The sequence below is a fragment of the Carcharhinus amblyrhynchos genome, chromosome 2, assembly GCF_965287045.1.
Source record: "Carcharhinus amblyrhynchos chromosome 2, sCarAmb.v2.hapA, whole genome shotgun sequence".
Classification (NCBI taxonomy): domain Eukaryota; kingdom Metazoa; phylum Chordata; class Chondrichthyes; order Carcharhiniformes; family Carcharhinidae; genus Carcharhinus; species Carcharhinus amblyrhynchos.
This window is the reverse complement of record NC_137325.1, coordinates 126,669,509-126,688,722: the sequence shown is the minus strand read 5'-3', so window position 1 is coordinate 126,688,722 and position 19,214 is coordinate 126,669,509. Positions and strand designations below refer to the sequence as shown.

The window sequence follows — 19,214 nt, the reverse complement described above, 5'->3', positions numbered from 1 at the left end:
CGTTATATTCACCACTATTTAAATGAACAAAACATCAAATGGACGATAAAAATAATCCTAATACTTCAAATTTTTACTTTTAACGAAGAATGCCTATTTGTTCATTCACTCCTTTAAGGAATAAAGGCTTCAGAAAGCATTAAAGGGTGGAATACATTTGGTGCAATCAAAGGAGAATTGTTGCTTCACAGATGTACTGTATTCATGGAATCCTAGAATCCCTACAGTGCAGAAGGAAGCCACTCAACCCATTGAGTCCGCACCGACAACAATCCCACCCAGGCCCCATCCCTGTAACTCTACATATTTACCTTACTAATCCTCCTAACACCAAGGAGTAATTTAGCACGGCCAATCAACCTAACCTGCACATTTTTGGACTGTGGGAGCTAACCGATGCACCCGGAGGAAACTCATGCAGATACGGGGAGAATGTGCAAACTCCACAGTCACCCAAGCTGGGAATTGAACCCGGATCCATGGCGCTGTGAGGCAGCAGTGCTAACCACTGTGCCACCGTGCTGCCCATCAGCATAAGGGACGTCAGAGTGGGGGACGTATCTGGCTTCTCCTTTTTCTGTATCCAGTGTTGAAGCAGGGATTGAAAAACTATAACTTTAGACCCATCAAAACAATTCAGCACCAGCCTCACAATTGCGACACAATGTGTGCCAATGTGACTTTTCCCACCTTCTCAGTGTTTTGAATAATCAGTGCCATAGGCTCACCCAGATAGAAACTAGTTACAGTCTGTTAAAATATGCTTTAATTATGAGCTTCATAGCCATTAGCAGGAGAATTACAATCTAGGCTGCTTTCAAACCAGGAATGAGAGGAACAGCTTTTTTCCGAAATTCATAATGCTACTCAGTGCTGCTTATATAAAATGATTGAATGAGAACTCATTGAACTCAACAGCTGTGAAAGTTTCTGCTGGTGACCCAAAATCTGCAAAACTATCCTATAATTACCCAATACTTATGCAAACTTTTAAACCTCTGCAGTTCCGAGAACTGAGGCAATCTAATGGAATCACGGAGTCAAGTACGATTGTCCCATTTGAAATCAAATTGTACACAATGAAGCTCTGGCATATTTGGGGGAGTGACCTGAACATTTATGACAGGGCATCAAGCAGGAACTCATGGATCTCTGTTTGACTGGTTGAGATCAAAATAGATAGATTCTTTAGTTTGGGATTTTACTTGAGGAATAACAGATGGAGGTTAGGATGGAACATCTAATCCATTCCCACCTTCAACAACCAACATAAACAGGCTGAATTCTCTTCACCCCATTACAAACACATCTTTGAGTTTTATGACAAGGTCAATGCGCACAAACAGTTTGCAAGCTCCAGGAAACATGTTGCCGAGTTCAGCCAATTCCACCTAGGGAATCCTTGCTGGAGTCACTTTGCTGATCGGATCCGCTTAATTGGTTGCTGCCACATTAGTCCCACTCTTCTCCCCTCATTCCAACCCTACACATAAGCATTCTGCTCACCGCATCATCATCCTACGTGTCATTTGAGCTGTTTAACCAAAGAAAGCATTAAAATACTTGTACACAATTCTAATGGTGCACACAAACACACACACCGCTCCTCTGGCACACAGTGCAAAGTAGTAGGTGGGGAGGCAGGAGGCCCTCCGTGTAGGCCTGGCCAACCTGCCCATTAATTGGTCTAGGCAGCTGGTGGCTGAGGGAGTCGCCTGTCCTGGGCGTCTGCCCCTCTTCTGCAGCTATGTTCCTGCCAGTTGTTCCTGGAAAGGGAGCATACACTGTCCGCTGGTGCTATCGAGGCTTCCATGCCCAGTGGGCACTGTGGGGACTGGGGCATTTTATCGATCCTTTGATCATATTTTGTTTTAAGTTTCCTTCATGGTTTTGTTCTCTTGGGTACTGTACCACCTTTCAATTTATCCCTCAATTTGTTGATTTAGTTACCTAAAAAAAGCACGCAGCGCTGAATACAAGTTCACATTATCTGAATTATATGCATAATTTCTCACCTATGCAGAAGTTCAGCAAAGATGTGGAGTCAGCAGAACACAACAGCAGAGAGGCTTGCCAGTGAGAAGGAAATTTAAAGAAAGCTTCTTAACTCAGCCACTTACGTGAAAGTTAAATAAATAACTGTATGGAAGTAAAACAGGCTAGAGATATGAACATACAGAAAGAACCATTTCTTAGTAATGTGCTTGTACACAAATTGATTTCACCATGAATTCATTGCAAAGCCACATCTCCCGACTAGCTGCTACATTGATAGGGTTTAATGCAAGAAAAGTATATTGCAACTTTAATCTCCTATTCATTAGCTGGGGATGAAGTGGAGAATCAAGTTAAATATACTACCAGGCACTTGTTACCATGATATCCTCTTTATCACTCATCCAGATAAGTCATGTTACTGCATTCAGAATGAAGCCTGGCAGGTAAAAGTGGGAGAACACAAAACAGTGAGCATGGTTTTAAACTGTAGGAGAGAATGTGTGCAAAATATCTGGCAGCGAGTTTGAGGAAGTAATTCAATCTTGTGGTTTATGACATCCATGGGAACTGCTGGATTGATTTACTGCCTTGTAACTCACTGCCAGTCATCTATTACCCTATGTGTAGCTCACTTAATGGAAATCATATTGGAAGGCAGTTGGTTTTTGAGATACTCGTGGGCATCTCACAAGGACATCACTGTCTCTCACATGCACCCAGGCTCACAGATTAGGGTAATATCAGTCTTTTCTTGCTAGTTTCTCCCAATCAGAGAGGTACTGGATCTAGTTTCACAGCATTGGCGTAACAGTTATTTTCAAGCACAAGAGACCGATCTGTTATTAAAAAAAATCAATATCTTCAAAGCCAAACGTGAGTTTAAGCGAATGAATTTTTATCTTTAACTGGCATAAAGCAGAATACTAATGCTTTCCGATCTTGATAAGTCAATCTGAGATTTTGGCAAATGGGTTATTTATTTAATAGAAAATCAGTTATAATTGCCAATCATAACTGCTGCACATTAATGTGTTTTTACATGTAAAATAAAGGGAATAGATTATCTTTGACAATTGTAAAAAAAAACCTGCCTTAAAAATGGTGTAGTTTCAAATTATGTCTACTTGCCAGTGTTCTTTAGGAACACAGTATTAATGGGCCTATATTTAGTTCCCTATTACTCTGGGCAATTTTACATTGAGCAGTCAGTTGCCCTCCAAAGGTTAATGTTTGTGGACTGATGTTTCTTCAGAATTCCAATCCTTCAGCTATGAAATTTCCTAGTGTGTTTCCACAGTTATAATGATAATATTTGCATTTCAATAGCACCTTGTCCAAAGCATCAAAGTGTCTGGGAGCTTTTCATACAACAATTTACTTTTGAAACTGTTGCTAGGTAGGCAAATGTAACCAACAGTTGCATCATATTTATTTTGACGCTATGGCTCGTATCAGATGTTAATCAGTGCTTTAGGAGGAGACCCTGAACTTTTTTGAGCAATGCTGCAGGATCCTTATAATCTAGTTGAATCACCTGAACAGATTTAATGCCAGCTCCACATCCCCCTATTTTAACCCCCGCTCCCCCCCCCCCACCAACAAAAATACAATGCTTCCATACAGTTCCACTTCATCGACTTTGTCTGAAAGGCAGCAGGAGAATCCTAAATGAGGGGATTGGAACTAGACTAGGCAAGAGGGCGATTGGCAAGAGGAATATAAATCCTGAATCCAATTCCCTCCATCCCACCTCCCAAAAAGGCTGTGAACACTAGATCAATTGGAGCTTTCATCTCTCAGATTGATATGCTTTTGGTGAACCTGATGTGGGAAAATTAAGTTGAGGTGTCGGTTGGCCTTGATTTTGAGTGGTGGACTATATTAGAGGGACTGAATGGCCTCATGTCCCTTTGTACTGCACTGGGATGTCAAACTGGAAAATTAACTTCACACATGCTGTGGATCGCAAACACAAATGTACAATCTCAACTTCTGGTTACAGAATAAAACACAGAATTTCTACAGTACAGAAGGAGGCCATCGGCCCAATGAGCCTGCACCTATAACAATCCCCATAACCCCATGCATTTATACCCTGCTAGTCACCTTGATACCAAGGGGCAAGTTTGCACAGTCAATTCACCTAACCCACACATTTGGACTGTGGGAGGAAACCAGAGCACCAGGAGGAAAGCCACACAGACAAGGGGGAGAATGTGCAAACTCCACACAGTCAACCGAAGCTGGAATTGAACCCGAGTCCCTGGCACTGTGAGGCAGCAGTGCTAATGACTGCACCACTCGAAATGTTTCACAGGAGTCTTAGTAACATTTGCCACTCAGCCATGTGAAGAGATATCAGGGTAGAAAAGATCAAAAGCTTGGTTAAAGAGGCAGGTTTTAAGGAGTGTGGGATTCCCAGAGCGTGGAGCCTAGGCAACTGAAGGCAGAGCTGGATGGAGCTGTTAAAATTAGGGCCCCTCAAGAGGCCAGAATTAGATGAGGATTGTGGGGAAGATTATAGGGAAAGGAAGGAGTGAGACTACAGAGGACAATATGAACAGACAATGGACTTTGGTCCTCTCAATATTTATTTAACTTCTATTCTTCAGCGGGACAGGGGTGGTCAGCATTTATTTAACTGGAGGGAATCCCTGCCCATCCCCATAACTGAGTGTCAGATATATAGCCAAATTGATCATTTAGCAATAATAAAGGAATGCAGAGAGGTGGCGGTGAGATAAAGCCGAGTTTTGCCAGTGTACACGTGAAGACTGACGCAATGCTTTCAAACTTAAGCAGGTAAAGGAGAAATAGGAGGGAGCCAAGGATAAAGACACTAGAGGTGAAGGTGCAGGAGCGGATAGGGAAGCCATTGGGAATTCTCTGGCTAAGATTAGACGGATGAGAATGGAAACAGGCAAGGGCAGTGCACCCAGCTGGATGGGGTGGTGTAGGGTGATGCCTGATAGCAGTCAAGAATGCGGCGTATTGAGCCTAGTTAACAAATGCAATGTGTCCTGAGCGAGGGAAATGATTCCCTGAGTTTGATCATTCTGAATAATTATTTCCTCTTGGCTCCCCTAGTGGAATCCTGCGCCAATTAAATGACAGAAGTGCTTTAACCGGAGGCTCATTTCCTTTCCTTGTACATCATTAAAAACGAAGACTGATCACTAACAGTCTTTTAAAGTTCTCGCTGATTGCTGAAGATTGGATGGGGGATTGCGGTGGGGACGGTGGGGCAGTCAGTGACGGAGATCGGAAATAATACACACGCAAAACAACTCAAGGCAGGAGAGGGAGAAAAAAAAAGTGTCACTTTGGCATCGGGGACCTGACTAATTTGCTCAGAACAATTTCCCAACGAGGATAATGAGCATTATAAAGTTCTGATGAAGGGTTCACTTATCTTCTCTCCGCTTAGTCCGCTGAGCTTTTGTGCTCGGTGTTAATAAACAGAATTAGTACTCTTCTTCAGACGGAGAGAGGAGCAGCACTTCTTCAATAACCTTGCAGGCGATGCAGATCCGACAGCGCTGCTCAAATCATGAATAGACTGCCTAGTCCTGTAGTATGAGGAAGTGGGGGAGATGAGAGGGAGCCAGCCACACTGATATAAGTGAGTCAGTGCCAACTTAGACACAGATGGTCCGCACCTGTCAGATTCTAAGTTTATTTTGGTTGTTGCTGAAATGTTAAGATAAAAACACTGCTTACAGGTAGGCAAACAATCATGCTCCACATTGTAATCATCAATCTCTCTTTCTGTTCGTTCTCAAGGCTGGGTGGGTGAGATTTTGCTCTGGGGGGAACGGGGTACAAGCTTGTCCCGTCTAAGCGTGCCGGCCAGCAGCGAGTAAGGCATTGCATGAATTATGTACCAGCTCCTGACTGCCAGCCAACATTCATCCTGGATACAACTGAGCAGCGGCTTCGAATTAGGCTCCAATCTTTTTTAAAAAAACATCCATTGCCCACGAATAATTATTTAGCGTCTTTCCCGCAATCCCTTGCCTGTCTGGGTACGAGCACAATAAGGCGAGGCAAAATAAATTCATTCCCGCATATCGACTGACCTGTATCAACTTCTAACAATGACACATGAAGTAATTTGTTGTTTTGCCACCTGCATTAAAAATAGATGATAAACAACTTACTCCCACATTTGAGCGTGGGCAAATGTTGGCCTTAATTCGAGCCGCTATTCACTGCGGCAGGAAAGCATTTCGGAGGTGAAATTTCACCTGAATTACTTCTGGCCCATCCGCAGTGAATAATCGACTAGACCAGACAAACTGTATGCAGACTGAGTTAACAGCTTTGTCAACTCAATGGTCCTCAAAATTAAAAGATTCGCAGATTACAGTTGCAATCGAGTTTGGATCCAGCTCTCCCGCCGGTATGCGTGCTTCGAAAATGCTTTTTGTTTGCAATCAACTTATTTTAGCTCTACTGAAATTAACTTTTTAAAAAAGGCTGATGGGACTCAAACAGTACATTCGAGTTGTTGTGTTTTCACATGAGGAGTACTTTTTTTTGGTTAAGGATCCGAATTGCAACCTTGTACCATTTTTAATGAATAGAATTTTCATCCAATTGGGTTACAAATCACTTACAAATAATTCCCACTTAGCTCAAGTCTAAATTTCCAAGGCATGGTTCACATGGTTTAATATATTCACATAAAACAATGGGAGCAAAACGTCTTCATTTAAAGACAATGGGACCCAAAATCCAGCTATTCACCAAATCCTGTCTGGATATATTGCTCCAAGACATAAAATATAGAAAATAGGAGCAGGAGGAGGCCATTTGGCCTTTCGAGCCGGCTCCGCCATTCGTCGCGATCATGGCTGATCATCCAACTCAATCTAATCCTGATTTTTTCCCCATAACCTTTAATCCCCTTCGCCCCAAGTGCTATATCCAGCCGCCTCTCGAATACATTCAATGTTTTGGCATCAACTACTTCCTGTGGTAAAGACACGCTTCCAGGTTTTACAGGTTATTCTCTCACTACATGGTTTTGCTGCATATTGACAGAGTGAGATCCAGGGGGTAAATGACTCTGAAGCATTTAATACAACTCGCCTTCCCAAGAGTGAACCGATTGGGAAGGAGTCACTCCAACGCCTTTTAGGCGTGGCATCCGTTCTTCGGCTGTTTTGATGGAGCTGTGAAAGGGATAAAGGAAGGGTAACCCAAACTCGAAACGTTGGCTCCATTCTCTCTCCACAGATGCTGTCAGATCTGCTGAGGTTCTCCAGCATTTTCTGTTTGTGTGTGTAATGAATGGGTGCATGCCGATAACGGGGGATTTGACACATCAACTCTTGCAGTGCGATCCCATAATTTTGTTCCAAAATTGCTTCCGACCGCCCATTAACATTCGTATCATTCCAATTAACCTGAATTAATTCAATTAAGCTATTGTAAATCTAATTCGTACTGAAGGGTGGAGACCAGACAAGAGTTTTAACCGTGTTGCTTACAGTGGTGTCCATGCGAGGGAGTACTACCACGTGCTATGCTCAAATTTTGTCCCGCAGGAAACCAAGTGGTAAAATATACTGTCAGGTTCTAAAACCGCAACACGAGTCTATTGTATCTTGGAGGAAAGAGCTGGCGTTTCGAGTCCAGATGACCCTTTGTCAAAGCATAGAAAGTGGGAGATATTTATACAGCAGGGTGAGGGAATGAAAGTCGAGTCACAGCCACAATGCCCCACCAGACCTGCTGAGATGTTCCAGCATTTTCTCTTTTGGTTTCAGATTCCAGCATCCACAGTAATTTGCTTTTATCTATTGTACCTTAAGCAGGTACAAGAGTAAAAATGGAATGCTTGCGTTTACGAAGTATTCTGCTGAAACATCCCAAAATGCGTTATGCAGGTGATTCCCTTCCTTGTGTCACAGTGCCCATTGTTAGTGGAGTTTAATTTTCTTATTAGCAGCTCATGTGACTGATAAGAGCTGAAACTCGTTCAAACTGTTACAGACGGGCTCGGACGCGCTGAGCGGGGCTGTCCTGACGCACACAGCGTTCAGCGGCTCTGCCGGTGTTGCAGGGTCCAGCTGTATTGGCAAGTGTTACAGCCTCTCGCTCTCAACTTTAGTTTTCTCCCCATGTCTATTCTCAGTTCAGAATGCACGCTTTAATGCTGGTGTACTATTGTACAAAGGCAGTCTCCAAATGACCCCTGATCCAGTAAATTCAGTTGTTTAGCTCTAACCCACCTCGACCTCTTTGTTTTCAGTTTATTTAATTTTTAACTGTTCTCTATCTTTTATTTCTTTATTGCCTTTCTCCATTTTTCTTTCCCCCCACTTTATCACCTTTTCTTACCTTTTCTCTCCCTTTTTCTCAGTTTTACCTCTCTCCCACCCATCTCCCCACATCTTCATCTACATCTTATCCTCTTGTTTCAGCTTCTCTGCCCTTTGGCCATTCACACCTTTTATTCTCTCTATGGGTTGCCGTTGGCAGCCTTTTCCCTTGTTTTTGTGGCTGTTTAATCTTTCATTCCCTCACCCAACGGTATAAATGTCTCCCAATACTAGTTTTGACAAAGGGTCACCTGGACTCGAAACCTCAGCTCTTTTCTCTCCTTATAGATGCTGCCAGACCGGCTGAGATTTTCCAGCATTTTCTCTTTTGGTTTCAGATTTCAGCGTCCGCCAGCAATTTGATTTTATTTTTGCCAAAAGATTTGCCGAACTTGTTTCAAGGCTGGACCTAGACGGTCAGCATTTGCGGGCAATTCGATCATGTGGGGCATCACAGTTGAGCATGATCCTTAATTTCCCCCCGGATAATTGTGCACTTTCTGGTACACAGGGAGCCAGAATATGACTTTGTTTCGGACTTGCCGACTCACTCCTGTCAACGAAATGTAACCCCGACTCCACAAAAAGATGACCAGCAATCCACAGAACGGATGGATGTAGAAATGAAATCTGCAGAAAATCTGTTTACAGTTGCCGACCAAATCCATCGTATTAATCTGCAACGTGTCCTGGAGATTAGTCGATCAATAAAAATAAACATATCTGTTTAATCTCAGCACAGCAGGCTGCTGCTGGGGGAAGTACCCGAATTAACAGAATGTGCTTTTAGATAAATAACATGATATATTCGCATCGTCATAATGCAGATTTAATATTTAAGCTGCATTATTGTAAAAGGAAGTTGATCAAACCACTACCAGGGAACAGACTGACCCCTTCTCAATTCCCTGTATTATATTCAACCTCTATCAAACTAGGATTTGAATTGCTTCAAGCCGCTCAGATAAACTGGGTTGAAATCTTGAGACAAATTTTGTTACAGAATATCAGAACTGACACCGTTAGCGTCGATAGTCTTTTGTCTGACTCGGCTGTTGGAAGTGTAGTAGCGATTTTAGATCGACCTCCTCATTTCATTCACCACACTGCAGCCTTACACAGGGTGCCACTCAGGCTGAGAGATGTCACGAGGGCCGCTGATCACACTGCCCTCTCTCTGACAATAAGTTGCTATGAGTCAATGTCTCCCCTGAGCTCGCTTTAAACCGGTGCCGCCGAATGTCTCCCTCTTTCTCTCTCACCGCTGGCTGACTGGCTGCCTTGAGCTCGGTAAGAAGTCTCACAACACCAGGTTAGAGTCCAAACAGTTTATTTGATAGTATTTCTATTAAATAAATTGGTTGGACTCTAACCTGGTGTTGTGAGACTTCTTACTGTGTTTACCCCAGTCCAACGCCGGCATCTCTACATCATGCCTTGAGCTTGTCCAGCCCTTGTCATCTCCCAGAATTATCTACCAGGGTCAGCCCTGACAGCCTGTTGAACAGTAGGACCCTTTTTAGAAAGGGAAGTTAATGTAGACTTTATGATGAAAATATCTACTTGCAGTCATATAATTTGGAGCAGCATAGGTCAGAGGAGGAAATATATTTTATGGGGTGGGTGATATATAAAAGAAAATTTCAATCATTTTTATTGTAATCGGCGTATGGACTAAAGAGAGTGCAAAGGATGTTGTTTGGACTGGAGCGTTTCCGCTATGAATGGTGGCTGGGTAGGTTTGGGGGTTCTTTTCCTTGGAGCAGAGAAGACTGAAGAGGTAGAGGGTTGAGGGTTGGAGGTGCTGTGGATGCTGATTGAGGTGTACAAAATTGAGGGATATAGGCAGGAAGAAGATTTTCTTCTTAGAAGAGGGGTCAATAACCGAGGGGCACAGAGCTCCCTGAAGAAATAATACAGACTCAAACACTTGCTGGGCTTGAATGTCAATAACAGCATCAAAAAGGTTAAACCAAATAATAGCACAGGAAAGGACTTGACACTTAACAGATTTAGAGGATAGCACAGCGCTTAGCGCTGCTGCCTCACTGCTCCAGGGGTCTGGGTTCCATTCGGACCTTGGGTCACTGTCAGTGTGGAGTTTGCACGTTCTCCCCGTGTCTGCGTGGGTTTTCTCCGGGTGCTCCAATTTCCTCCCACAATCCACCCATGTGCGGGTTGGGTGGATTGGCCATGCTAAATTGCCCATTAGTGTCCCAAAATGCATAGGTTAGATGGATTAGCCGTAGTAAATGTGTAGGCTGACGGGGATAGGGTGGCGGAAGAGGGGAAAGAGTCTGCACCGGCTCTGTCAGAGATGGGCCAAATGGCCTCTTCTGCACTGATGGTATTTTATGATTTGAGGAAAGACTTTTTCACCCAGAAGGAATCTGGAAGTCACTGCCTGAAAGGGTGATAGAGGCAGGAACCTTCGCAACATTTAAGAAGCATTTAGATGAAATGCCACAGTATACCAGGCTACAGACCAAGTTCTGGCAAATGGGATTAGTATATATAGTTGTTTGATGGCTGGCACAGACATGATGGGCCGAAGGGCCTCTTTATGTCCTGAGACCTTGTTCAACTTTGATTTATTCATGTGGGTATTTTTCACCTCTGGCTGAACCAAGCGGTATGGCCCTCATCGGAGCAGTGTGAGCCTGGACTGAAGGCAATGGTGTGAAGTGTAATAGCGCTTTCAACAATTGCAGATCTCCAGTCCTGTCCAAAATCTACCATAATAGCAGCAGAACCGCCGGCGGTCATAACTTGACACGACCGAGTGGATTCAAACCCTTAGTTAAAGGCGGAAATTCTGCGGATGATGCAAATCTGAAACAGAAACAAACACATAAAGAAAATGCTGGAAAACCCTCAGAAGGTCCGGCAGCATCCGTGCAGAAGAAAACATAGAGCAAACGTTTATGAATTAGCTCTGAGGAAGGGCCGTCTAGACTGGAAAACGTCGGAACGTAGGCTCTATTCTCTCTCCACAGATGTTGTCAGACCTGCTGAGATTTTCCAGCATTTTTCTATTTCAGATTCCAGCATCTGCAGTATTTTGCTTTTATGTAAACGTTTAATATTTACATCAGTGTCACAAATAGTCTGACACTGCAAATGAAGTTACTGTGAAAATCCCCTAGTCACCACACTCCAGTTCGGGTACACTGATGGAGAATTTAGCATGGCCAATGCACCAAACCAGCACATCTTTCGGACTGTGGGAGGAAACCAGAGCACGCGGAGGAAACCCAAGCAGACACGGGGAGAACGTGCAAACTCCACACAGCCGGGTCCCTGGCGCTGTGAGGCAGCAGTGCGAACCACTGTGCCACCGTGCCGGCCCTTATGACCCGTCTTCAGAGCAGCCTGAAGAAGTCATATGCTAGCTGGAAACTGTACAGGTCAGCTGCAAAAAGGTTAAACCATAAAAGGTGTAACAGGAAAGGACTTGATGAAGGTGGAGAAAGAAAGAGAGAGGGGGGAAATGATATTCTCCTGCGGGGAAGTGCAGAGGGAGAGAGTTGGGCTGAGAGTGATGCAAACCTGGACCTCACTCACCTAATTATAGATGCTGGAGCTGGACACTTGGGAACTGGTGATTGGGCGTGGGCAATTCGGAGTGACACACAACCAAAGCAGCTAGACTCAGTTAGGATTGAAAAATCAGCCCTGTCCAATTGAGAGGCGAGCGGTAATCTCCTATTCTGGGTGGGTAAAACGGATAACCAATTAAAATTAAATCAAATGAACCAAGGGATGAATTAGAGGGCTACCCCATTAAAGGGACACTGCCTTGAACCTAAAACAAATCTTAAATAAAACTGAAAACATCAAACCACAGCGAGATTAAGAGGGGGTGAGTGGCTCTCACCCCTGCCCCCGTGCTCATCAGGAGGAGGCGGGCAGCTTTCCGTCAGAAGTTCGCATATCGCGGTTTAAACACAAGCTCAGATTAATTCTGTCGCTGCGACGGGTGGACGCTTAGTCAGAGCGAACTTGATCTGCGAACGTCGCCGAATGGGAAGCGGCAGCGGGCGGAGTTCAGCACTAAACTGACATTGGGGAGCTACCATTCACTTAGCAGAAGCGTGTGGAGTGAGTTTGACGGTGCCCTTGGCTGCTTAGAAGCGGCGGCGGGGGGCACACAATGGCTCCCAGTTGGCGTTTAATAAAAACTCGAGTGAACTTCAGTCGTCACGGTGGCAATCTCCTCTGTAAATCTCTTTTAATGCTACCCTCAGCAACAGGGAATTTCAGCACGGTGCGTACCTGCACTAAACTAGCTTCACAGAGAGGCAGGGGGGAGATAATCACATTTAGGTGAGCTGGAATGTGAAAATGACACCTATTTCAACATGCCTAACTCTGTAAAGAAATCGGTTATCCAGCTGGAAGATGACACGCCCAGCCTTACAGGCTGGGTTCACATCATTCAACACATCCATCCATTTATCTTGTAGAAAATCAGGGACATTACCCGAAGCACAACTTTGCTCAGTCCTGCCCGTTGGCTTCTTCTTACAAAGCGATTTGTTTTAGTTTTCACTCCACAAGGAATGAAAGTTTATTTTTGCTAATCTGCCCCCCCACCTCCCTTTTGCTGATACCCACAGTCTGCCTTCAGCACGGTACTCCCCCCCCCCACCCAGGGATGAGAGGAGGTGGGTGGGGTAGGGTAGGTTTATGCAGAGTAAGTAAGTCTGCTCCTCCCTGCTAGCCTTCCCCGCTGGCAACAGTTTCCATTGGTGAGGCAGCTGGAGCCAAGCAGCAACCAAAGCTTCGATTATGCGCCCCCCCCCCCAAACCCCTGCACACTCCGGTTTATTAAACCAAGCGCCGCCACTGGAGTATGGCGAATGTGGGATGAATCACAAGGCTACCCTGCTGTTAGGTGAAGTCACATTGCCGTACAATTCCTACAGGCGGAAATCGTTAACGGTAAAAATCAAGCTATACCCAACAACAAAAAGCGAATGAGAGAGCTGAAGGGTACCCCTTCTCGATGACATTTTTATGAATTAGTGATGGTATTCATTTGGAGTGACCTGTTAGGTTTCTTTTCCTGCTGAAATATATAACAAGTTAGTGCCCTCTTTCACTACCAATCTGTCCTCACCGTCTTAATCTTCTACATCCCCTCTCAGACACTGCAATCTGTCCTCAGGTTGGAGGATTTCAGGATTCCTGATTTGACAAGCTTCCTAAATAATCATTCTGAGTGCCTTCCCTTCCCTCCCCAAACTCTACTTTCCATCTCTGGTGTCACTAGGCTCTGTTCTCTATAGTAGAAGGGATTTAAAATTAAGTTGTCTTTTCAAAAGCTTTATACTGTGTGTGTGTTTGGCAACTCCACTGGGGAAAGGTGGTGTGTGTGAACTTGCTCACAATCGCCCCGCGTTTACTTCAGTCCTTCGGGAGCTTTCCACTTTTTCCTTACTTCATTCACTTCTTCCACGCTCCTCTTTCTCTACCTCTGTAAAGGTGTTAACTCCAAGTCCCCTCAATTCAATACATCCTGGGGGAAGGGGAGAGCCCTTGTCTCAGGGAGTGAATCATTGTCGAATCTCAATATCCTTCGGAACTACCCCCAAGGCTTTCTAGTGAATTCAAAAAGGTCACAGGACTTAAAAGGAGGGGAGGGGGTGGCAGACTCAATTAAAAAAAATACATCAACATAAGCTATTAGCTCCGGTGGTGGGAGAGCGAGACATAAGGGGGTGAGGGGGTCTGCTGGTCCATTCATATAACAAAGCCCACCACCGCAGCCACAGTGAGCCTTGCTGAATACTTCTCTGTTCTTTTTATTTGCAAGCCATTAAAACCCCAAAGCTGTATTTCTGCAGCAGTTAAAAATCCAAACTGACGGGAACCCATGCAGGAGTCAGGCATCGTTCTGCAAGCGGCTTCAATCCCCGGGAGGAGGGAGCCAGGATGATTCTTGCCCTGGGGAAGGGATGATCTGGAACGGCGGGCGGCAAATGTGTGGAGATCTCGCCCCAGAATGACCACTGCGAGGGAACCTCGGTGGAGGCAAGCGGGGAGCTCCCCGTTCCTACCAGCACCCACTCTGGGCGCTCGGAGCTGAGGGGGTGGGAGGGAAGGGGGTCAATTTTGCTATTTCTGCGTCCGAGTTTGCGAGTTCTGCTAATGCTGTCTCGAAAACTCCAACTATTACACGGATCACAGAGCGAAGGGCGATGGGGGACAGAGGCTCGGGGGAATTAGGCGAGAGCATAAGGATGGAATCGAGTTAATTTCATCATCAAATCCACTCTGCTCCCTCCGAAGTTGTCAGCAGGGCTAGAAGCGGCCACCCCTCTGCAAAGAGCCCGGGCCCAACCTGACTATGGAGAGAGAGAGTTAGAAAGCAGCTCAGATCAAACATGTTTCCTTCACCAGCTCGGGGAAGATCGACGGCCAAAGCGGCTTTGTACAGCACCTCGCTGCGACTTTCCAACATTCTTGCTCAGATTCCATGGATGTGTAATTTAAAAACAAAATTCCTATATGCTGTCACTTGCAAGTTTCATCTTCCTGCACTATTTCTTTTCATTTCACTGTTATCCATCTCCAGTTATTCTCCCCATGCTTCCACCCAGTCTCTATTCTCAGTCTAGCATTATTGCCCTCTTTACATTTCTCGGGAGTTGCCACACTGTTGTACCGTCTCCCGTTCACATGGATTTTCTTTCCCTCTCCCCCAACCTCCTATTTTAGTTCCCTCTGCCCCTTTCTGTCTCTCTCTCACACACACACTTCTGCTCGCCCTTTCTCTCCTGTGAAAGTTGCCAGGGCCTCTGCAGCTTTCTAAAGGTTCCTAAACATTTCATTTGGAAATAATATTTAAATAAACAGAACAGGACGAAAAAGGAACGATTGCGGCATAGTGTCCTTTCGTCAGCTAATTTGGGCAGTAGTTTGCAGAGGTGGAACCCTAGATATTTCGAACATCGCTCTGAAAACAAACCAGGTCCAGTGAATTAAAGCTATTTTTGTAAATATATATTTTATGTAATTGCTAGCGCGCGTATATATACTTGTATATGAGCATTGATATATGTGTATGTGCATTATTCAGATGCATATACGCACACACGTATACATACTTGTGTATGAACATTAATGTATGTGTATATGTATTAAACACATGCATATACGTACACACAGATCACATATATACATACATATCACACACACATCACAGACTCACAAACACATCACACACATCCATATCACACACATTATATATACACACATACAGGTATGCACAGTGCATGTGTGTGTATCCATGTCCCAGGTCTAGAAAAAAATCCTGGCCATGCATTCCTGTTACAGCTTAGTTGAGAAATGGCACAATACAATGTAAAAATACCAGAAAAGTTTATGTACAATCCATCCTGAAGGGAGGATTCAGAATGAATGAATCAAAACCAAAGTGGGCCAACATTAAAGCGGGCAGGGAGCTATCGCAAGACCGCGGTCTTAAGTTTGAGGTATTGTCGCCTGCGCTGTAAGGGAAGGTGAACCAGGTTTAGTATAAATCATCGGATATCTCCCCTGAATTTATATCTAATACAGTCCTGAAGAATCTGGGGCATTAGTGTCGCTTTTCCTATTTGCACCCTAGGCGATTGTAAGGATATTGGTGGCTTCAGCTCGGACCCGGTTGACTTAGTCCCTTTTAGGATCAGAACAGTTTTAAATATTAGTTGAACTAAACTGGGGCTGTTGGGGAATGGGAGGGGGAAATAGTTATTTATTCACTAACTACAACTCCGTACTGATATAATTATTCTCGCAACAAAACCCTGCAACTTTTAAAGGCTTGGCGTGTTTGTGCTGTTTCCATGGCGACTTGGATCCAGTGTCAAACATTATTTCTTTTCCCGATGTGATTTTTTTTGTTTGTAATGGCAAAAAAAGGAAGGAGCGAATTCAACTGAAAATCTGCAGCAATACAACTTCTGTCAGCAATAGGCGGGAATTGATGCACACGTTGTTCAGAATGACATTGCCTTCTCTCAGGGGCGGCTGACTGGCATCGGCTGGCTCCGAGGACACATTTTCTCTGTTATCAGAGGTTTGGGGGGAGGGGGGGACATTGCCAGGATTCTACAGAATTGCCTAACCCGTGCGGTCCGGCTTTATCCATCCCTTTATCCAATTTCCCTCCCTTCTCTTCCTCCCTGCTGCCTTCAAGACTTTTGAATGGACCTACCATATATTAAGCTGATCTTTCTCTGCACCCTATCTGTAACTGCAACACGACATTCCGCGCCCTTTCCCTACCCTGTGTCCCCTATGTACTCTATGAACGGTATGCTTTGTCTGTATAGCGCGCAAGATATACTTTTCACTGTATCCCAATACATGTGACAATAATAAATGAAATGAAATTCGCTGCAGTTCCATCACCCCGCTCCCCCAGTAAGAACTTGCCTTGTCTTGAAACCAGCACAGACCTCGAAATAATGTCTCAACTTCAGAGAGAGAAAAAAAAATACTGCCAACTCCAGTCACATTAACACTTCCTAAAAAGGAACATTATCTACCTTAAAAGAAGTGATTGGACATTCTTGTCTCCTTAAGCTCAGAGCAGTGACTAAGAGAGAAGAGGGCACCTGTCAAGTTAAGTTTTCCGACTGAATAAGGTACAGCCTGAGCCATATAAACAGTGACAGGTACCGCCAGGGAAGGATGCTGACCGACCACAGATAGTTAGCTCCTGGCAAGTACATTGTGATTGATTTCCTGCGCCCCTCACACACTGTTCTCGGCGCCACCACACAAGAACATATACCGACATTTATAGTTAAATAGAACGGGGATGACGGCGGGGGTGGGGGGGGGAGGGGTGGTGTTGCGAAATACCTCCAGTTCAAAAGCAGCCACCACTACTTCTCCCGGTTAAGTCTTCCTAAAGCAGTGCAGAACAGAATCGCCGACAACCACTCACTCACTGGGTAAAGACTGCTCGCTTCAATTATTCATCAACTGCACTTTTTTTATTATCTAGCGACCGTCTGGAATGTATCATTGTTATCTCAGGTTAATGAGAGGGCTGGAGTTGGTGACAGTGGTCTTGCCGGCATCGTGGACTAAAACGACACACGCTCTTCAAAACACAAGCATAAATGATATATATATATATATTAAAATAATCCCTTACCTTTCCTTTTGGATCTCCTCCTTCGTCTCCTCTTGAACTTGCATTTCAGCTGGCTGCCAGCACTTCCCGAGGGTCGGTTGCTCACTAACACTGATGCCATTGCCGCAGTTTGGAGAATGTAATACTTCAGGGGTTGTCCTCCCTACCTTCCCCCCTTTCTCTCCTTCACTCCACTTTGTTTCCTGTCTATTTATGCGTGTGTGACTCGCTTCCCCTTCCTCTGTTCCACTTTCAAAGCCACCCCCTCCTATCTCCCCAGCTCTCTCTTTCTCTCCCCTCACCTTGTCCCTGCTTTGTTACCTTGTCCACATTCAGCACTTGGGGAGGGTGAGGTGTTCACCGCTGCTTTCACCAGCCAGCCGTCAGCTGGCCCTTATATTAAAAGCTGCGACCTCCGGCTTGCTCTGGCGGGCTTTGAACACAACAAACCTTACTTTCTATTAGGTTCCCTCTCTTTCTCTCTCTCTTGGCACTATCCACTTTGCAGGCAATCGTGCAGGGAAGCTTGTCTATTTGCTGCCGCAAATTATAATTAGATCCAATCATGACTGTCTCTTGGCTGTGACATCAACAGCGACCAGTTCCCTCCCACCTCTCCCCTCTACCCAATGCCGCCCCTCGCCCCCCACCCCCTCCTTCCTTCCCTCCTCTGCCTCTCTCTCTCTCTCTCTCTCCCTCTCTCCCTGTCAGTTGCAAAACTCAGGTCCCATTAGGCTGACGGATGCTGGGGACCTGAAGTGCGCTGTAGGGAATGAACACAAGTCTGGGAGCTAACGCGAAAACCTGAGGCACCGTTTACAGGAGCAATACTACATAGACGGGGATACCAGAGGCTTTATATTGTTGCGCTCACCCCAAACTGTATCGATGTCATTAAACACAAATGCAACTTTTCCCCCCCAATCCTTCTTGTAAATCAATTAGCGATTAATTATGCCCCCGAGCGTGAGGAGGTACTTTATTAGCTAAAGTGACATATTTCCTTAAATGTCAAACAGATGAAGTTCCTATTATTTGAAATCGACTTCATCCTTTGTTGCTTGTCCGTTCACGCGGAGGTGTAACTTCTGCAGTTCCAAATAGCAAGTTCCATTGCACCCATCCAACAGGATACTTCGTTCCTTACCGCCACCACCCCCCCCCCAGCCCCCTCCGCCCCCACTAGCCCCTTTTACACACTGCCTCCTTACAAAGTGGGGCTGAAGGATTGGAGCTTAGATCCTTCCGGGCTGATGTCTGGGAGCACTTCTTTACACAAAGTTATAGGGAGGAAGGGAGGGGTCTAGAGCCCAGAACACACTCGCCCCCCTCCCCAGCGTCCTGACGGCTTCACACAGCTTCCTTTTTCATTGTATCACAACTTGGCATGGCTCCTGCTCTGCCCAAGACCGCAAAAGACTATAAAAGGATCTGAATGTAGCCCAATCCATCATGCAAACCAACCTCCCACTCTGTCTACACTTTCAGCTGCCTCAGCAAAACAGCCAACAGCATTAAGGGCCCCATGCACCCTGGATATTCTCTCTTCCATCTTCTTCCATCCGGAAAAAGACACAGAAGTCTGAGGTCATGTACAGCTGACTCAAGAACAGCTTCTTCCCTGCTGCCATCAGACTTTTGAATGGATCTACCTTGCATTAAGTTGATCTTTCTCTACAACCTGGCTATGACTGTAACACTACATTCTGCACTCTCTCCTTTCCTTCTCTGTC

The 19,214-nt window shown here is 45.1% G+C and overlaps 1 protein-coding gene across 1 annotated transcript in view; it reads right to left on the bottom strand.

Moving 5' to 3' along the window:
• Nucleotides 1-17,711, bottom strand: part of adarb2 (adenosine deaminase RNA specific B2 (inactive)) — a 665,338-nt gene extending 647,627 nt beyond the window's left edge. Inside the window, exon 1 of the mRNA XM_080217455.1 lies at nucleotides 17,503-17,711. Coding sequence (XP_080073581.1) covers nucleotides 17,503-17,602 — 100 coding nt within the window. The 5' untranslated portion in view covers nucleotides 17,603-17,711. The remainder of the gene's footprint in view (nucleotides 1-17,502) is intronic.
• Between the last annotated feature and the right edge of the window lie 1,503 nt (nucleotides 17,712-19,214).